This window comes from Equus przewalskii, chromosome 10, assembly GCF_037783145.1.
Source record: "Equus przewalskii isolate Varuska chromosome 10, EquPr2, whole genome shotgun sequence".
Taxonomy (NCBI): domain Eukaryota; kingdom Metazoa; phylum Chordata; class Mammalia; order Perissodactyla; family Equidae; genus Equus; species Equus przewalskii.
In genome coordinates, this window is record NC_091840.1 from 24,195,241 (window position 1) to 24,214,619 (window position 19,379).

The following is a 19,379-nucleotide window of genomic DNA, read 5'->3' on the forward strand; positions in this document are numbered from 1 at the left end:
TCAAGGATTATAAATCTATAGTTTTATTAAGACAAAAACTGACAGTGTGGTATGAAGTTTACATCTTAACAAAGTTTTCACAGAAACCTAACACATGCCTAAAAAGATTCACAATGGAGCTCTAGATGCAGTCTAGATGATGCCAAGAACTGACACATCTCATGATTCAAGACAGCGTTTTGGGTATTAGTCAATTCTTATGATTAAAAAATTTTTTTTTGTTTTCTTTTCTTTTGTGTTTTAAAGTAAACCACTGCCCCAGTATGAAAGTCTAATCTTCTCCTGAGACCAGGGCTTTTGAAATCATTCAACTCTTGAAGTAATTCAATGAACTTGTGCTGTCAGTGACTAAACCCTGTCACCAATGGTTTCAGAGTTCAAAGTTCAAAAAACAGAGGCTCCAAGAGTTTTCCACCCTAAGAGCATGGGCCCTTGTCTTCCCCTACTCTCCCACCTCCTATACCTCCCTCTGCCCCTCCCCAAACACCTCAGCCAGTGGCTTGGATGGACGAGCTGATATGTGTAACTTTATAACTGGAAAGAAAGGGTCTTCTCGTCAATTTCCAGAATTAGCACCTCTGAGACAGAAGATCTGCCTGTGTATGGGCCCCGATAAAAGACTTGCCCTCCTCAACCAGCTTCCATCTCCAAAACAGCAGCTTTGGTAACGTATTAACTGGCTTAGTCCTTTGTTTGGAACAGCATTAATCTCAGGCAGGGAACACCTTGGCTTCTAAGTTTCAGGCATTCACAGCTTTTAAACAGTCTCTCACAGTCCTCATTCAGGTTGCCAATGACATTTTTTGAAAAGATAAAATATTCTGGACACAGAACCAAATCATCATTAGTTGTTTGTTCTTTCCATTGTTTCACCATTTCCCCAATCAGGCCCCAAATTTTAACAAAAATGATCCTACTCATCTCCCTTCTTTCCCACCCCATCCCTCCCACCCCCAAATAATACACCAGTAATAGCCAAAAACTACACACATGCTACGCTGTAAAAATGCAGAGTTAACACTATTGGGAAGAAGGCTGTGGGTTGTGGAGATGCTCTTTGAAGATCTACAGTATCTTTCTGCTCTCCCACACACCCATTCTGCAAATTCTGTCCTTCATGGAAGGGCCTCTGCTTTTCTCAGCAAAGTGCAGAATGGGCTGCCTTGAAACACTTCTCCTCCTTCCCCTCCACTGGGATGGGTGTGCAAACTATACAGCATGGAACGGCTTTAAAGCACTTGGGCTGCTGTGGGGCACAGAAATTATACTCGCTCTTCAAAGGACATCTTCTCAAGCCACCTCTATGGTGTCAAGACAAGTAGAACTCCTTCCCTTTCCACTTGAAACCCACAGTCAGATGCGACAGGGGCTGGAACTCAGGAGAGTTAATTCTTGTCATCTTTTTTGTCATCATCCTCCGAGGGGTAGGAATGCCACGTCAGCCTTTCCTCATAGAAGGATATGACAACCTGTGGGCACTTGACGTTGGCTTCCTTGGCAGGGACCAGGTCAGCCTCATCAGAGTTTTTCCTGCAGAACAAAGCACAGAGAGACTTTGAGACCAGGTGCTGGTGGTCTCCTAACGTGGATCACCCAAGGGATAGGGCTTTAAGAACATTAATTCCAGAAGAGTAGGCTAGGAAGGGGGACAACATGACCCAAGCAGTATTTACTGGCAGCTCTTAGTCAAGTGACATCCTTGGAGACCCTCTCCTGTTGAACATTCCCTCTGGGTATCTCTGTCAAAAAACCTAGATCACCTAACTCAATCTATCACATCTGAACCTCTGGGAAATGTCAAAAAAAAAAAAAGCATGACTCTCAGATTCTCTGAAGGAAGAGAGGCTACCACACTCTTCCAAAAGCCATGCCCCAGCTGCTAAGAGCCCGTGGAGAGATCCTGGCTTTGTAATAGGATGTAATACCATGTTGGATAATAAGATTTAATACCAATCTGGCATTGGTCAGAGCCGATGCAGGTGGACTCTTTCTTGCTGACTCATAATTACACCGTTTAACATTACCAAATGCCATTCACACAGATCTATGCCACAACTCTCAAGTGCTTTGAAAGGGTGCTTCAACACTGAGAGGCAGAAAATCAAAGGCCTGTTACATAATTCTCTGTATTTTCCTTAATTTTAAAACGTTCTCAAAATTTGAAAATCACATACATATTACAAGGGACTTAGGAGTAAGCTTTATCTTCAGGTCATTGGGAATGTCCCAGAAGGGAGCAGTAGCACAGGGCAGGTAGCAGGTATATGACGGGATCTCTAATGGGGCATCACCCAAAACTTCCAGAACCCCAGTAACAAGTAAACCAAAGCCATCCAGCCCCAGGGAACTGGAGAAGAGGAAGCCGGTGAGGGGTGTTTCTGAACAATGGACTCAAGAGAATGGGAGGAAAAAGGGGCATAACAGTAAGGGAACTTGAAGCAGGCTGCCCCTTGTTGACAATTCAATACCACCCAGAGCTAAGTTTAGTCATTCCACTACATAGAAACATTTGCTATTTTTGGAAATGCACAAGTATCTCCATTCTCCAGGAAAATCACTTTAAAATGAACTTGTTTTCTTATAATCAACATCCAGTCTTATCTTAACCTGTAGAGTCACACTCTGCTATAATCTTTACACACAGCAGTGAGTCAATCAAAGGACTACAATCTTAAGCAATATGGAGATATTCATGTAACTCTAACTGGTGGGGCACATGTGCAGACAGAGACAGTGTGTTCTAGTCGGACAGAATAACTCCTGCTGTCAGTGCCTTTCCCCTATATGCAGCACCTTAAAAATGAACTTGTCTCTGACAGGCTAGCAATAAACCAGTTAAAAGGAGGTCAGATTCAGTAAACACCGAGGGAATAGGAAGAAAACAGAGGTATAGCTAGTTGTGACTTAGGCCTCTCCAGCTCCCTTCTCAAGGAGAGGACTTAGTACAGATACGGGTTTCAGAGAGGGTTCTAGACTGACAAAAGGAAAAAGCCTCTAGAATGCTGCCTTCAGTGGCAAGGGCTTAGAATTATTCACTCAATTTACATTTTAAGGACAATGATTGAGATCCACTTGCAGGAAAAAAAGGTACAAGCATTTCAACAAGCAAGAAAAAGGGAAGAAAGCCTTCTTTTTGGACAGAGAGCAGGGAAATTATAGAGAATTTCTGTTTAATTACAGTTCTTAAGAGTCTCATGACAACCGCTTTCATTACGCTGTTCATAGAGTATTACTACCACTGGTATTTATACTTACAATGGAAAAAAGTAGGCTTGCTCTATGCTCAGTGTAGTAAAAGGGCCTTGCTGACCCCTGCTGGCTGATCCTGGAATTGTAGAATCTGCACAAATTGGAAAGGATCTAACAATCAAGGACAAAGGAAGACCTACCGAAATTCTATTTCCTAACCCAGAGCCGTTAAGAGAATTTCTGGTCCTAGAGACAGCCCAATCTGAAGGAGGTGGTAGAAGGGGAGGGCGGTTCAATCACATTTCATATTTTTTCACTTCATTTACAGAAATGAAATGCGACTCCTCCCCATACCCTCTCCACTCTATAGATTTTCTCCCACCTCCTAAAAAAATGGGCAAAGATCTGAGAATCCTAAGGGCCCCTACCTGTAACACATGAGTCCAGGTTGGCAGTCAGGCCGAGTCACTATCGAAGGACTATGCCATCTTAAAGATTTCACACCTGGGCGACTGGAAATTTCGAAGATCCAGCTCTTTTCCTCTGGCATGGAACAGATGGGGAGAAGAACAAAACAACCACACAGAGCCACTGGCTGACTCACCATTTCATCAGGAACATGAGTTCTCCGCTGGAGTCTGTAGCTCCAATAATCCGCTCTGGCTCCAAACCCCGGGCGAAGCCGCGTGGCTTTTCTGACTGTAAAAACCAGATGGAAGGAACAATTTTAACTACATGGGACTGTTATCCAGACTGGAGTTCCTCCTGCTTCTCTGATTAATGTGATCAAACTCTTTGGCCAGTATTTCACCAACTCCTTGGCTCTAAGTCACAGGCATTTTACAATCTTTCTGAGTGATTATTCCATCAAGGTCCGAAGTGTTTGGGGTTCCCCCTATGTAAAAAGGGACATACATCTCAAGCAAAATAAATGCTCACAACTGTTTCTTCACTCTCATGAGACAACTTGGTTTAAGGTATTGAATAGATTAAAACAGCTACCTCCAACCTGTAATGATGACAACACTGAAAGCTGTCTACGCAGAGGAATGAATTCACTTGCACTTACTGTTTCTGAACCTCGGATAAAATAAGAGTAGATTATGTGGCTTCACGGGAGCGAGCCCCCAAACACTGTGTAAACATTAGCCTATCTAAGATTCCAGAAGGACTGAGAGACAGCTACCGAGGTCCAAGCAGCTGCAGAACGGCAATGCTTAAATTATCTGGCTTTGCAGCTTCGCTGACAAGTCTGAACTCCGGGCTGGTAACCATGTTTACTTCTGGCCTCACCTCTTCCTTCTTCTTCTTTGGCTTGCTCTCCTCTCCCTTATCTTCAGAATCAGAGTCAGCTTTGCGCTTGCCTCCCTCTGATTTATCTGTCTCATGCGCTGTTTTCTGTGACTGTAGAAACTCGGCAATGAGGTCGGGGCAATCTAGGTTCTCTTCTGGCTCCCATGTGTTGTCCTCACTGAAACCAGAGGGCACAGCGAGTCACACTTTCCACTCAAAGTCAGCATACTCATACTAAGAGAAGCACAGGAGGACAAGAGCCGGTGTTCTCGGGAACAGAGGAGTTAAGGATAATAAGTAATTAGACTTTGTCAAAGACCAAGAACTCTACAAAACTGAAACTTCCTGGGGGGCTGTGGGAGGCTTTTTAGTAGAAATTGAAAGCTTAGAAACTTGCCTCCTTTAAAGGAAAATTACTTTCTTTTTGCAAACCTGGGTCAGTCTAAAGCCACACACAAAAACTGCTCCTCAGAAATCACTGTCTTGCATCAGGGCACTCTGTACCTGTAGATCATTTTCCTAATTCAACCATAAGCCCTGAAGGCCAGGCTTGAGTCACACCATGCTCGTCACTCACCCTGGGCCTTGCACATCACTAGACTCCAGAGAAACAGTGCGTGAGCAGACGAACGGATTTAGCCGAGTCAATGAAACTTACTCGGAGAAGCCCTTCCACTTCAGGAGGTACTCCACTTTGCCCTTCACCACTCGACGGTCGAGAACTTTCTCCACCACATATTCCTCTTCCTCCTCTTCTAGCACCTCCTCCACTTTCTTCTTGTTTTGTTTTTTCCCCATAGTGCCCGCCAGCTTTCTGGAATAAAGGGTGACGCTGCTAAAATGATAAAGGAAATAAAAAGGACATTAGGGCACACTCTTCTTGGTTAGGGGAGTATTTGGATGTTAAGAAAACCAGGGACAACACTGATGACTTTAATGGTGTATGCTGCTTCTATGAAGTGTCATGCCTGCTTATCCTCCACACAGAAGCCAGAAAGTTAGTTCATAAAACAGCCTCAACTAATCTCAGAGCCAAACCTCTTTGTTCTTGCATATCCACTGAAAATTTTTATATCCATTCTGAATTTAAAAAGTTCCTAATACCCTTTTTACTATGAAGCATGGTATCTAAAATATTATATTAAATTGAAAGAAAAGCACTCCTCCTACAAAATAATGTCAATATATCAAACTTCTATACATATAACCCTTTGATCTATACTTTCTCCTATTCTCTGAATGTTTACCATTTCAGCACAGTCCTGGACTTAAATTTCTACTGTGGGAAACAGCTTGTCCTATTTATTAAACATCCAGTTTCTTTTTCCCTTTTGTATATGCATATACAATACAATCTATTCTTCTGGCATTGTTAAAATAACCTCTTTTGAGTCCCCTTAAGGTTCTTTATATAGTCTTTTCTAAATGCCACCATTAATTTACAATCTGCAAGTTTCTCGTTAACTTCTTATGCTACTTAGTTTATTTCTAAGGCTGAGGAAGATTCATTAAAAATGCCAGAATGACTATGAAATTCTCTAAACTGGAGCACTGCAATAATCTGAAAAATGAGTGGGGGAAAAAAGGGAAGCTATCACAGATAACAGAACATGAGTTTATTCTTTTGTAAAATACACCCCCAGGCTGCGTAGCCTCTAAGGGTTTTTCCAGTGCTAAAATTCTAGTCCCCTATAAGTCTATTTTCTTTAGTCCTTCACACAATTCTTCTGACTGCTGGAAGCCTTAGGATTACCTACCAATTTGTGTCAGGAGGTGGCGCCATAAGATATCAGTACAACAAAACTGATCTACAAAACTGGCCAAAACCTACAAATTGATGGATCATAGTTGCCCAGAATGAGACACAAAGAACAAGAAAGTTGCCATGTCTGAATTTAAGACAATGTCACTTTGGGGTTAGACTGGTTGTTCTTAGCATCCTTGGGAAAAGGATTCTTACTTTGCATTAAGTAGAAACTCTTATAAATACTTTAAAACTGGCATATATAGATAGAATGTACTTTAGAAAGAGTCCAGCTATAGACTATACGAAATATAACAAACTGATTAAAGTCAGGATCATCATTATGAATCAGTTATATTATCTACAGATGCTTAGGTTTATACTTCGAGATAGTCCTGTGTATGTGCATTTATGAAGAATGCTGACTTACTGAAACCACAAACATTTGTTTGGCTACTAGAAAATTCTAGACAATACTGGAGATTCAAGACAGTAAGAAATTGTCCCTGCCTTCCTGAAGCTTAACGTCTGGTAAAAAAAAAAAAAAAAAAGCAAAAAACCAAAAACGTAGATGCCTCTTCCACTAAAGGTATTCTATACTTTTAGAGCGACATGAAAATGTTTTCTGGGGCGCTTTTAGTCTGGCCCAAGGCAACACTCAAGGCCCCTGTCCACACAGTTCAGTGAACCTCTCTGCGCTAAGATGTATCTTTCCAACACTCTTCCTCTCTATTTACATACTGAAGACTAGGCTTTCCTTCTCTCTCCAATCTTTCTTTTAGAGAAAGTGCCACATGTGTCTTCCTTTCCTTCTGTTACTGCTGAACAGACTCATCAGTGGATCAAATGTAACCCTTGGCTAATTCTCTGCTGGCTTCATTGTGCCTCTGATTCAGAGGCTAGGCTTCTTTCTGGAGGGAGAGGCCTTCAAGTTTTCAGAATTCTGATTGCCATGTGACAAGTGTTCTTTCATGAGGAAAGAAAAATCTAATTTTCCTTTTGGATAAATGCACTAGTTTTTTCCCCAAGAACAAGTGCTACTCCTTGGTTGCTTCCTTTCACCGTCAGTTGAAGTGGTAGCAAGATTTATCCTCAGTCTTTTGCTCACATGCAGAGAAGAATAAACTGACCATCACCTTTAGATAACAAAAGCTCCCCTACCACGAATCCCTACATTCATTTGGATTTGGGAATTGGAACATGCTCCCTTTCTCAAAAGATGGACAGGAAACAATGGGTTACAGACAATCCAAAAAACAGTAACTGTCCCCTAATAATCCCTCTTCCAAGTAATTAAATTTAAGAAGGGGAAGGAAAGGCATTCTATCACATGGCTTCAGAATTCAGTGCTATTTAAGGCTCTGTGTTTTCGACATGAATAGCCATATTTGGCTTATTCACAAAAAGAAACAGCACTGCTTACTGCCCATCTAATCCTGCTACTATGAACCAAAAGGGTCAGGAGAGCTTCTGGCTCATCTCCAGCTACTGTGGCCTCGCCTCCCCTCCCTTTATCATTAGCATGGTCCCAAGGGAGGAAGAGTCAGCATACAATAAGAATCTAATCCTTTAGGTTAGGGAAAGAAAATCCCCAAAATGGGGGAAATCTAAAGTAAGACTTCTTGATTTTCGTCTTACTCACTTCACTCATTGTCCTAAGAGCAATTCAAGTAAGAAGAGAAGAATGTAGAAAATAGACTTCTGCTTCTCTCTCAGCTTTCTTATCTGGCTCATCCCAGCATCTACCTCCAGAGACTGGATTCTTTATATTGGAGATTCTCAGCCAGGCTTCCCAGTATGAGTTTTTTCCTTATTATTTTCTTACTTCTCTAGGGTCCTGAATAAGCTGTCAAAATCAGTAGAGAAGTGGATTAAATATGCAATCCACTCTTCCTATAGAATCTAACACCTTCAGAGGAGCCAAGAGCCTCCTTAAATATTATGCTGGGCCAATTATTCTCATATAGTTTCCGAAAGGACTATTTCAAGAGAAACTCCCCTCTCCCTCAATATGGCAGTCTCCCAACACCAGCACAGACATCTAGATGGAGGGCTCTCAATTGGAATTGCTTGGCAAGGAAATTTCAAAGTAACTCAGATCCGTGTAAGTAGCACAAGAGAAAAACACCTTTAGTCAACGTTACTTGCCACTCCTAAGCATCCTGGTAACCAAATTATGGCATCAAAAGTACCATAATCATTGAACAAAGGGTCAAAATATGTGATAGAACACCACAAGAGGTATACACAAGGGCAAATAGTTCTAGATTAACTCAGAAATCAAATCTTAATCATTGGACAAGACTTCTTAAGGCTTATCATGATGTTGCAGACAAAAAATCTTGAGTTAAGTAAGCTCCTATAACTTTTACCTAAATGTTTACCGGGTGTGCAACATTTTAAGATGCCTAGAAAAATAATACTTTACATTTGTATTGCACTTGACAAAGTGCTACCACATTACCTCATTTGATCCTTGAAACCATCTTGTGAAACAAACCACTCAGATGTCATCGCCACCTCAGAGATAGATAACATAACAGACTGATAAGAGGTAACAGATTTACATAAGATAAAATCACCTCCGGTCACACAATTAGCAAAGAGCACAGTGCTTCAGTCAGTACATTTCCTAGCAAGGCTGGGCTGGCAGTCCTGTTGCACACACAACCAGGAGCTAGCTCCCCACCTACAAGGACACTTCCATCCAGCCGGTACAAGGAACGGACAAGCAAATCTCTTGAGATGGATCCTCCCTACCATTTGTCATCAGCAAATAAGGAAGTGACCGATAATGATTTTCTTTTGGAAAAGACCTTGGAACATATGGCTTTTAAAAAACCACTAATTTTTAATTGGTTACTGGAATACGAAGGTATTGTTAATTAAATCAGCAGGCATTAACAAAGCTTTGATTTTCAGTGCCCCAGCAGTCTTCTGAGTCTTTTAAATTGAGAAATGCTAGAGGGTGCAGAATTTTTGAAGTTAAACACGTAGCAAGTAGGCTGGAGAAATAACTGAGAAAACGCCAATTTTAAGAAACCAAAAGTCATCTACAGTGTCCCAATGAATCCAGGAATAGTGTAAATCTGAAGCAAGAGTCATGACCTCAGAGCTCTGTTAAGAGAGAAAAAGGGCACTGTTGCGATTCTCCTCACTCTCACCACTCCTGCAGTTAGTGAGGAGCTGGAAAACGCAAAGGAGGAACAGTGCTGTCTGAAGGCAGAGATGCTGCCTGAAGGCAGAGGCAGGAAAAGATCAGATACAAGATTAGGCATCTTGTTTGGAGTAGTTTGTACTAGGAAAGGGGACAAGAAGGATCTGAGAAGACAATGTGGGCACAGCCCTTGGCTGCCATCACATACATGAAATATAAAGGGCTACCCCAGGAACTTCATACTGATTTCTCACCTGCTTGAAAAACCGAATTCCAGATGTGAGCACAAGGTAACACCTACAGGCCTCTGACACCAAACCAGTAGGGCTTTTAGCTAAATGCTAAGTTAAAACATTTAGATTGTTGGTCTAGTGAGGTGACCATCTTTACTAAGAAATACTTCACATGAAAGCAGACCCTGAGCAGAGAACGTTTACCTACATGAGAATCAGAAAGTAGGGGGTATGCGTTTATGATTTTAAAAAAATATTTCGGGGGCCGGCCTGGTGGTGCAGCAGTTAAGTGCGCAAGTTCTGCTTCAGCGGCCCGGGGTTCACCGGTTCGGATCCCGGGTGTGGACATGGCACCGCTTGGCAAACCATGCTGTGGTAGGCGTCCCACATATAAAGAAGAGGAAGATGGACACAGATGTGCGCTCAGGGCCAGTCTTCCTCGGCAAAAAGAGGAGGACTGGCAGAAGATGTTAGCTCAGGGCTAATCTTCCTCAAAATAAATAAATAAATAAATAAATAAATAAATAACAAACAAAAAAAATTTGTTTTTCTAATTGTACTATAATACATGTATTGACATTCAATTACAAAAATACTTGATGTAGGAAATCAAAGTTCCCTGGCCCCAAACCTATCAAAGCCTGTTTTTGTTCTTCTATACATAAACTAATGCAGATAAAAATATGCGAAAACAGAGACAGTAATTCTACAGCTTGCCTTCGTATATAATGTATCTTTGACATTGTTCCATAAAGATCTCCACTCCTTTTTTTTGGTGAGGAACACTGGCCCTGAGCTAACATCTGTGCCAATCCTCCTCTATTTTATATGTGGGACGCTGCCTCAGTGTGGCCTGATGAGGGGTGTGCAGGTTGGTGCACAGGATCTGAACCCGTGAACCCCAGGCTACAGAAGCAGAGCACGCAAACTTAACCAGTACGCCAACCCGGCTGGCCCCAAAGACCTGCATTCTTAACAGCTGCATAGTATTTCATATTGTACGGACACACCATACTCTAACCACTCACCTAGGGCTGAAAATTTGGGTTGTTTCCAATTTTTTATTACTGCAAACAATGTTGCTTTGACCACGGCTTCTGCACCTCTAAAAACTCCTTAGGTGATCTTATGCATATCCTTGGATAAAAGTTATTGCTATAAAGGGACTGGCAGAAACTTCATTCCTCAGGTGAAACTGCAGTGCAGACATAAATCAATTCTCATAGTTAGCTAGAAGGCAGGTGAACATTTTACTTTCTCCGTAAAATTTATAATAAGGCTGGAGCAATAAGAAAATGACCAATGTTTTTGAAAACACCTTCTCGACACCACATTCGACATCATTCAATCCAGCCCTTTTCTGTATTAGCAATGAAATCAGAGGAGCGCTGCTGCAAGGGTCCTCACAGTTCCTTCCTCTCACCAGGAGAAAGATGGCATGAGCTCCAGAAGCGGGACATCTTCCCCTCCGTCCCTGACCCCTCAAAACCACCTTACGCCTCTAGGCAGCTATATATATTTACTGCCTAACTCACTTTCCTCATCTGTAAAATAGGTATAACAACCCTGATGGGATCCCTGTGAGGCAAGCTTTTATGACCCGTGGCATTAATTATCTATTTATATATTTGCATACATGTCCTACTCTGAAACCCAGTGCATTAAGAATTCAATGAGAAAACACCATTTCTGTCCTTTGTACATGGCTAAAATTCACGGCTAGGTTTTTCACAAGCAGCGCAGCTCCAGGATGCACTCAAGGACTCAGCTCTGGCTACTATGAACGAACCAATAATTATAAGATCTCATTTCTGGAACACCGAGACAGAAGAGCTGCCAGAAACTGGGAAATCACATTTCATATACCTAAAGGGTAGGAATTTCTTGTGCTCTTCCTCTTATCTGGCCCACGCAGGAAAACAAAGTAACAAAGCTCTTGTAGTAAATGATAAAGGAATATATCTTCCTATGAAGACAGATAAGATAGGTGAGAAAAAGGAAGCAAATTCTGGATCCAAACAATGGAAAACTTCAACACAATAACTTACTTTTAAAAAGAATTTTAAGATTTCTTAAGACCTATGTAAATCACCAAAAATCAGATTGGATGACCCACCCAGTTAAAGTTCTCTAACAAACTTCAGAAGTTGTGATTTCAGGCTCAGATTTTATATGTACACTTTTTAAAAAAGGGTATCATTCAATTAAATTAACAATGGTCTTTCTAAGAATTCACATAGCTTATACTGAGTTCAAGACAAAAATACAATCATCCTTGATTTCTCTCCACTCATCCTCCATATCCAGTCTCTTATTAAACTCTGCTGATTTTATATCTTAAGTATCTTTCAATTCACACCTTTTCCTAGCCCCCCCCACCCCACCCCCCCATCCTATTCTAAGCCACCATCACCTCTTGCCTGGATAACTCCTAACCCAATTCATTCTCAACACTAGCCACTGGTTTAAAAGCGCAGATCTCGGGCTGGCCCGGTGGTGCAGTGGTTAAGTGCACACGTTCCGCTTCGGCAGCCCGAAGTTCACAGGCCCGAATCCTGGGTGGGGACATGGCACCACTTGGCAAGCCATGCTGTGGTAGGCGTCCCACCTATAAAGTAGGGGAAGATGGGCATGGATATTAGCTCAACACCAGTCTTTCTCAGCAAAAAGAGGAGGATCGGCAGATGTTAGCTTAGGGCTAATCTTCCTCAAAAAAAAAAAAAAAAGCGCAGATCTCTTCATAACGTTATCGATGGCATTTGAGCTGGAGACCACTGCACCTAGCTATCAATCACAATCACCTTGCTCTTTGCCCCATTCTTCACTTCACCAATTCCTATTGCCAATACGTCAGCATCAGAAACTTCCCTGAAGCCCCACACTAAATTTAGGTTAACTCTTCCTATGAGCATGCTCCTACATTGTTTATTTGTTTACCAATTATCTATTGGGCATCTCTTATGTGTGAGGTGTTAGAAAAATGGGGTGAACACGACAGAGAAAATCCCTGGTCTCTTAAGAGTTTATACTCTAATGTGGACAAGTGAGTGAGCATGAGTGGGAGTGTGTGCAGACATGCATGTGCAGAGCAGGGCACAGACAATAAGCCAGAAAACATTGGTGAAAGTGCTGCAAAGACAATATCTTTAAGCAACATTTAAACAGAAGCCTGAATGACAAGAGGATAATTCGGCAAAAATCAGAAAAACACACCTTGTTTAGGGAATAGCTGGTTCAAAGTCCTAAGGTGAGAAGAGCTTGTTTTATCTAAGGAACAGAAATGTGATCAGGTAGAAAGAGCTAGAGTGAGGGAGTTCCAGGTAAGGACCAGATGATAATTACCATGCATATTGCTCCCCACTTCATTCCTTCTTTCATCTAGCTGTTTTTTCCATTCTTTGTTTTCCTTTCCCCTCTTTTGCCTCTAGCTTAGGTTTAAGACCTAGTCAATTAATAGGTAGAAAATAGCTTTTAATACCTTCTATTGATTAAAAACCCAAATGAAATCAATAGGCATTTACTAAGAGCCTGGGTGGCATACGTACAGGGTGCCCCTGGCTAAAGCACTCCACATTGCAGGAACCCCCACCCCCCGCCCGCCCCCGACCCAGGCAAATGGAGCTGTTTGGTCCGGGCTGGCGGGACATGCAGACACCAAGAAGTAAAGGCTTCTGAGAATCCATTAAGAGTAAGAACTAACATTTACTGAAAACTTTCAAACTTAATGCATAAAAAGGCACTTAATTCAATCCTCACAACTCTATTAAGCCCATTTCAAGAATGAGGGAACTAAGGCTTACTGAAGTAAAGAAAATTTCCCAAAGTCCCCCAACAGTAAGACACAGAGCCAGGCCTGAAAGATAAAGACATACAAAAAGGTAAACAATGCAAATTGAAGTTCATGTCAACAGAAGAAATGACAAGAGTATGTAATAATCAGTAAAAGAAATAAAAGCAATAATAAGTAGTCACAAAAGCACTACAGGGGTTCAGAGGAATAAATGGCTAGGGTGATTAGGAAAAGTTTTGCGAAGTTGGGATGGAAGCCAGGCTCCCACAGCAATTGAAAAGGTGGATTGAAGGAGGGCAATTTGACCAAGAAACCGAGCAAAAACAATGAGGCGCCTCTGAGACACACAGCGTGTAAAGCAGCCTGGGCGGGAGGACACTGAATAGGAAAGCAGTAGGCTGCTGCTAAAACCTTTTCTGCAAGGTCTCCTCCCCCTTAAAACAAAGGCCACATTCCTCAGAGAAACACCTAACACCCTTTGGTGCCAATCATTCCACTCCTCCTTCCCTCACAAAACCTGTACTCCTGCCAAAATCGAAAACTAGAAGCTGAAGACATCCTGCACACATGGCTTTGCTCATGATAAACAGGCGTGCTCCTGTCGAAGCCCTGCAGTCAAATCCCACCCGTCCTTCAACGCCAACCCCAATGCTACTTCTTCCACGAAGCCAAATACTACTTCTCTTCTCTTTTTGGCTGGATCCCAAAGAATTCTGTTTCTTTTTACTTAGATACTCAGTGAAAGGCAGCTCTGGGCCCCGTGTAGGAAGCTGAAGCCTATGTGGGCAATAAGGGTGGATGATGGCTCTGCCTCAGATAACCAGGGAACAGACGCCCAAAGCTGCCAGCTTTTGAGAGAATGGTCAGCAAGACGAATCTGATCTACAAGCCCTAAATGGAAAACAAGAAAGACGGACCTTTGCTGAGCATGAGCAACCGCATGAACCGTCGTCACAGGCAGGTGACGGCACGTGCCGTACAGCCAGTTTGCAGTCCTCCTCACCCATGTTTTTAAACTGCTTTAGTCTGTGAGCTGTGGCTGTTTGTGAGGCAAATGCTTTCCAGATGGAAAACTTTACTGAGCAGCAAACAAGAACTTGTGCCACATACCCAGTGAGCAGGATTTTCATTTTTAAAGGAATCCCTGCTCTCAAATTCCAGGATCTAGGACTAGAATACTGGTGTGTGAATAAAATTATAATCTTATCTGAGCTGTCCAGAAACTTGGCTAACCCCCTTTCAGTATGCTGATGTGGATGAAACTACAGATAGAGCTTTGAGTTGCAAGGCCACAGGGATTGCAAATATCAGTAGGACACAGTGATACCTGAAGCAAATCTTTTAGTTTAAGATGAAATAAAAATGATTAGAAAGCTAAACCAGAATTATGACTAAGTTGGAATTAAAAGCAGAGACTGAAGCATTCACAGATAACAAAACACACCCCCAGATTTCTGACCAGATTACTGGCACTAACCTCTCAAATACCATAGCTATTAGGCCCTCAATGTGTTAGCTATTATTTAAGAGAAAGGCACAATTTCACAGACAAATTAGGTTGCCCGCTTTTCTTCAGCAAATCATAAAAACTAAAGGCAGGAAAGATTTAACACCCAAGTTATTCGATTCAAATACTGACAGGATCTGAAGTTTGTCCATATTTGAATACAGTAATGTGCCACATAACAATGTTTTGGTCAATGACAAACTGCATATATGACACTGGTCCCAAAGATTAGTACCATACAGCCTTAAGCTATACCATCTAGGTTTCTGTAAGTATACTCCATGATGTTGGCACAAAGACGAAATTGGCTAACGACACATTTCTGAGAAGGGATAAGCGACACATGACTGTAACTTCTACTCAAGGACACAGAAGATTTTTCCAACATACTTTTAAAATAGAAAATACTCAAACTACATAGCTTGTTGTTGAAACCCAGAAGCTGGGGCCTCTCCTAGTCCTTGCCCAAGGTATTTAAAATTGTCACTTGCACAATCTGCATACCTGTTCTGTATTTAATACCAAGGTGAGTATAATAAAAACTGAGGCTAAACCAAGCATGCCAAGGGAAAGGGCTCTACTCTGCGAAGTCAGAGATCAAAGACAGGCAAACTGATCACATAAATGTACCATAATTCATCCTGCTAACACATGGAATTCTTTTTTCTTTTTTTTTTTAAGATTGGCACCTGAGCGAACGACTGTTGCCAATCTTCCTTTTTTTCCCTTTTTCTCCCCAAATCCTCCCAGTACACAGTTGCATATTCTAGTTGTGCGTCCCTCTAGTTGTGCTGTGTGGGACGCCACCTCAACGTGGCCTAATGAGCGGTGCCACATCCGCGCCCAGGATCCGAACCTGCAAAACCCTGGGCTGCCGAAGCAGTGCAAGTGAACTTGGGGCCGGCCCCCATGGAATTCTTAGAAAGGATCTCAAAGCCCTATCCATTTATTCAACAATTTGAACAGCCTACTACGTGCCAGACACTTGGATGAACAAGAGGTATGAACCCATCTTATTGAGCTCATACACTAGCCATTAGCACTTTATTCGAAAAACTCTTCAGAGAAATAATCTACAAAGAGAAAATCTTTCAAGTCTAATGCAAAATCTATTATTACTACCAGAGATAAGATATGAAAAAGGGAGATTTTGATGGATAAACTACTAGAAAATGACAAAAATGCATCAATCCTCTTTTTAAATGGTGTAAACTCAAAAAGAAACATTTTCCTACTGTCTAAAATGGGCACCAGAAGATATAACGGTTGCTTCTTTCCTTAGATGGTTAGAAAATTAGTAGTAGCTTGTAGTCACAAACCCAGAAGGCAAGGGTATTTGGTCTCCTTTAATCAAGAAGCTAGAAGCACCAGGCTACACACTATTTACATTTTTAATGAAAAACAATTTAGGCAACAGCAGCCAATGAAGAAAAACGGCACCACAGGGGAAATTGGAAATGACTAAAGATCCTGACCTACCCCAATGCTTTATTAAGGTGTGATCGGTTCCAACAAGGTGCCTTTCAATGATACCACTTTCCATATACATGTCTAAGCGATTAGGAAAAACACAGGCACTAATTTCCCATGCACGATGTCTTCACGCATGCATCTATTCCAAAACCTTGGACCTTTTCAAACTATTCCAAACTGCTGACATGATTCTTCATACAACTGAGGATGACATCTTATCCCTGGCCAGAGGTTCTAGTAAAACTGATCTTTTTGTAAACTCCACCTCAATTGAGTTAAACCAATACATGTCTGACTATAACACCAATCCACGAAAAACCTTCATCTGAAGCTTTGAAAAGGAGGTAAAATATTGCTCACTTTGTATTCAAATTTTCCAACAAGAAAGCCTGGCTAAAACACACAAAAGCCTAAGAAAAAAAAAAATCTCACGAACTTCTTTGTCTCCCAATTTCCGACACCATCGCACAATGTCTCACTAACTTCATTCCTTAAATATTAACTCACCTACACCTTTCTACAATTTCACTGCCCTTTGCGACCAGTAACAATCCCAGACCAAAACTTAAGGAATTAATTCTGAATCAAAACGAGAGCTGCACGGACTTTTAAACTCCCTACAGGAATCACGGAGTGAAGGCAGTACAAAACCTGGAAAAAGGAAGAAAGCGTGTTCCATCCTTTCTTCGCACATCGATCTTACAGCTCCCCACCCAGTAAGGACGCATCAGGATGCAAAGGCGGCCAGTTTTCCCCTCTTCACGCCTTACAAATACTCTCGGGACCTCCGCCCTACTTATCCTAATAGCTCCTCCCCCTCTGGAGCCGTGGCAGGCAAATAATTGCTCCTCCTTTTCCTGGCCCCCTCCCCAATTTATTCAACAGATCTCCTCCCCCAGTAGCACACCTTGGGCTGCCCAGCCCCCCTTACAATTTACTCCAAGTTACTTCTTAGCCCTGCAAGCGAAATTCCTCGGGCAGCCCCGGCCGGACCCAATCAATGTTCTCAGGTTACATTTCTAAACCCTGGGTCTCGCAGCCGTCAACCCTCCCCACGCACGTCCAAGCATCAAGGCTGCCCAGTCTGTCCCTTCTCCAACCGACTAAAGTGTTTCCTCTCCAGCCCAATCCCGCAGCTGCCCGCCCAACCCAAGCAGCATTGTCTTGGTCCACCCAGGCCCGGAAGAGCGACCCGCAAGCGCTCGGCCCACCCCGAGTCGTTTCAATGTCTTGCTGAGGATACGCCGCCCCGCCCTCTCCATCCTCCTCGCGTCGGGCGCCCGACCCCCTGCGCCTGGCGGGTTGCTCGGCTCGGGAAGGGCGCGGGACTCGGGCGCGCTCCCCGCTCCTGACCTCCGCCGCGAGCGCGCGGCCCCTCACCCAGGCTCCCGCCGCCGCCGCCGCCGCCGCGCGCCTCCCCCCGCTTCCCCGCCTCAAGCGGGTTCTTCACCTCAGAGCAGCGCCCAAGAGCCCGAGAGGAATCGGTGCCGCGCTAATGGCGCGTCGCGTCCGGCCGGGGGAGTGGCGCCCAGAAATGCAACAAGCCGGGTGGCCGCTGGCGAGCCCCTCACTGAAGCGGCGTACCGCAGGCCCCGGCAACAGCCCTCCCCTCTGCCGAACAAAAGAGCCTCGCACTCTACGCTGCCCGCCGCCTGCACCGCGCAGGCGCGACGACCCGCTGCACAGCACTATGGGACTCGGAGTCCGTTAGAGACTACAAGACCCGAAGTGCTGCGCGCGCCCCACGCCGCCACGCACAATTTCCAAGTGTTTCGGGGAGTTTTAGTTTTTAAACTCCTTGTGCCGGGGCGACTGTGGTTTCGAACGTTGCAACGTAGAAAGTTAGAACTTGTTTTAGAAGCGAGCCCCTTGCTGTCTGGTCCGAAAAACCAACCACTTCTCGACAGTAATTCACATTCTCGAAAGTTTTGAATCTTAACGGTTTCTCATCAAAGCTTTATCAAAACTCCAATAATCTGTGTAATCCTCAATTTCCGCCTTCTCAAATCTCTGTAAGGCTTCTACTTCTCACTGTTGAGATTACTTCCCCTTCGAGGCCTTCCCTGACCCCTTAGACTAGGTTAGGTGCCCCTGGTAAGGGTACCATCATGGCATCCTGAGCTTTCCCTTTTTCATTGGCTGCGCCAGTGGGTCGCTTTAGTGCCGGACCCCCTAATCTCTATAAGCACCCCTTACCGGCCACCCCAGAGAAACACAGGAATAGGAAAAAAAAAAACCCAAAAACCCATAAACCACAGAAGTAGACAAGTGTTCTAGTTCTGATTTCAACTAGATTGCTGTCCCCAAACCCGTTCATATGGAAAGTTGGTCTCATCATAACCGTCACCCAACTTGGTCGTCATTAATCTCTGTCTTTTCTTTTGAACTCGAAACTTAGCAAAAACTTTGCCTTATGTTGTTCACCACTCTGTAGTCAAGCAATATTTGTTGAATAAACGGTTAAGTCAATTAATGATACGTCCTTCTCCTACCTGACAGAAAATGGAGGTGATCAAGCATTCCTTCATCTCTTTTCTTCACATCAGATTTGAGGGTTTTTTTTTTTTTAACTTTCTCCCTTACTCTCCTTTTCCGTATCTAATCAGGAACTAAAACAGACTTCTACCAAAAGGTGACTTTTTCTTTTTAACCTTACTTTGAATATTCAAATATCCTCCTAATCAGAGAGAAAGGAGAAAGGCAACTGGTTTTCTGCACTCCACCCCAGAAGACGGGCATCCGCAATAGTGTAACAGCTTTGCTGGGCCAGGTACTGTGCAGGGCTCTGGAGAATTGCCATGTGAGAAATGGAGCCCAGCAACACCGTAGTAGAGTTTTGCTAAAAGGGCTGTGAGAGCACAGAGAAGAGGGCAAGTCTTCCTGAGACATTCGGGTTGGGTGTCTGTGAAAAGGCAAAAATTCATTTACTCCCTCCTAAAGTGTCCTATTCTATTTTTAATGAGTTTAATGATGAGAAAACTAGTTGTAATAAT

General features: G+C 43.1%; 2 protein-coding genes across 8 annotated transcripts in view; one reads left to right on the plus strand and one right to left on the minus strand.

Moving 5' to 3' along the window:
• On the minus strand, positions 1–19,119 carry CBX1 (chromobox 1). 7 transcript variants are annotated; one of them, XM_070560573.1, is made up of 7 exons: positions 17,598–17,710; positions 13,417–13,469; positions 12,830–12,883; positions 5,141–5,317; positions 4,483–4,660; positions 3,794–3,888; positions 1–1,530 (listed from the first exon to the last, which is right to left on the minus strand). In XM_070560573.1, the coding sequence occupies exons 4-7, from the start codon at positions 5,278–5,280 to the stop codon at positions 1,386–1,388; spliced, it is 558 nt and encodes a 185-aa protein (XP_070416674.1). In that variant the 5' UTR covers positions 5,281–5,317; positions 12,830–12,883; positions 13,417–13,469; positions 17,598–17,710; the 3' UTR covers positions 1–1,385. The 7 variants fall into 7 exon arrangements, 5 of the variants coding, with proteins under 5 accessions (XP_070416674.1, XP_070416673.1, XP_008528982.1 ...); XR_011523037.1 differs by lacking the exons at positions 12,830–12,883; positions 13,417–13,469; positions 17,598–17,710 and adding exons at positions 3,256–3,340; positions 17,038–17,162 and having other exon boundaries at positions 3,618–3,888; XM_070560572.1 differs by lacking the exon at positions 13,417–13,469 and having other exon boundaries at positions 17,598–17,736.
• The window catches only part of SNX11 (sorting nexin 11), a 15,841-nt gene continuing 14,692 nt past the window's right edge, over positions 18,231–19,379 (plus strand). The window contains exons 1-3 of the mRNA XM_070560569.1: positions 18,231–18,398; positions 18,785–18,894; positions 19,072–19,156. The gene's annotated coding sequence lies outside the window, so the exon portion shown is untranslated. The remainder of the gene's footprint in view (positions 18,399–18,784; positions 18,895–19,071; positions 19,157–19,379) is intronic.

Excerpts from the sequence above, each read along its gene's own strand:
- CBX1 (XM_070560571.1), bottom strand. The coding sequence starts at position 17,114 with ATGCGTCCTTACTGGGTGGGGAGCTGTAAGATCGATGTGCGAAGAAAG. Across the intron at positions 4,661-5,140 it reads AAGTGGAAGGGCTTCTCCGA|TGAGGACAACACATGGGAGC; the intron begins GTAAGTTTCATT and ends CTCTGGTTTCAG. Across the intron at positions 1,531-3,793 it reads CTCATGTTCCTGATGAAATG|GAAAAACTCTGATGAGGCTG; the intron begins GTGAGTCAGCCA and ends TTTGTTCTGCAG.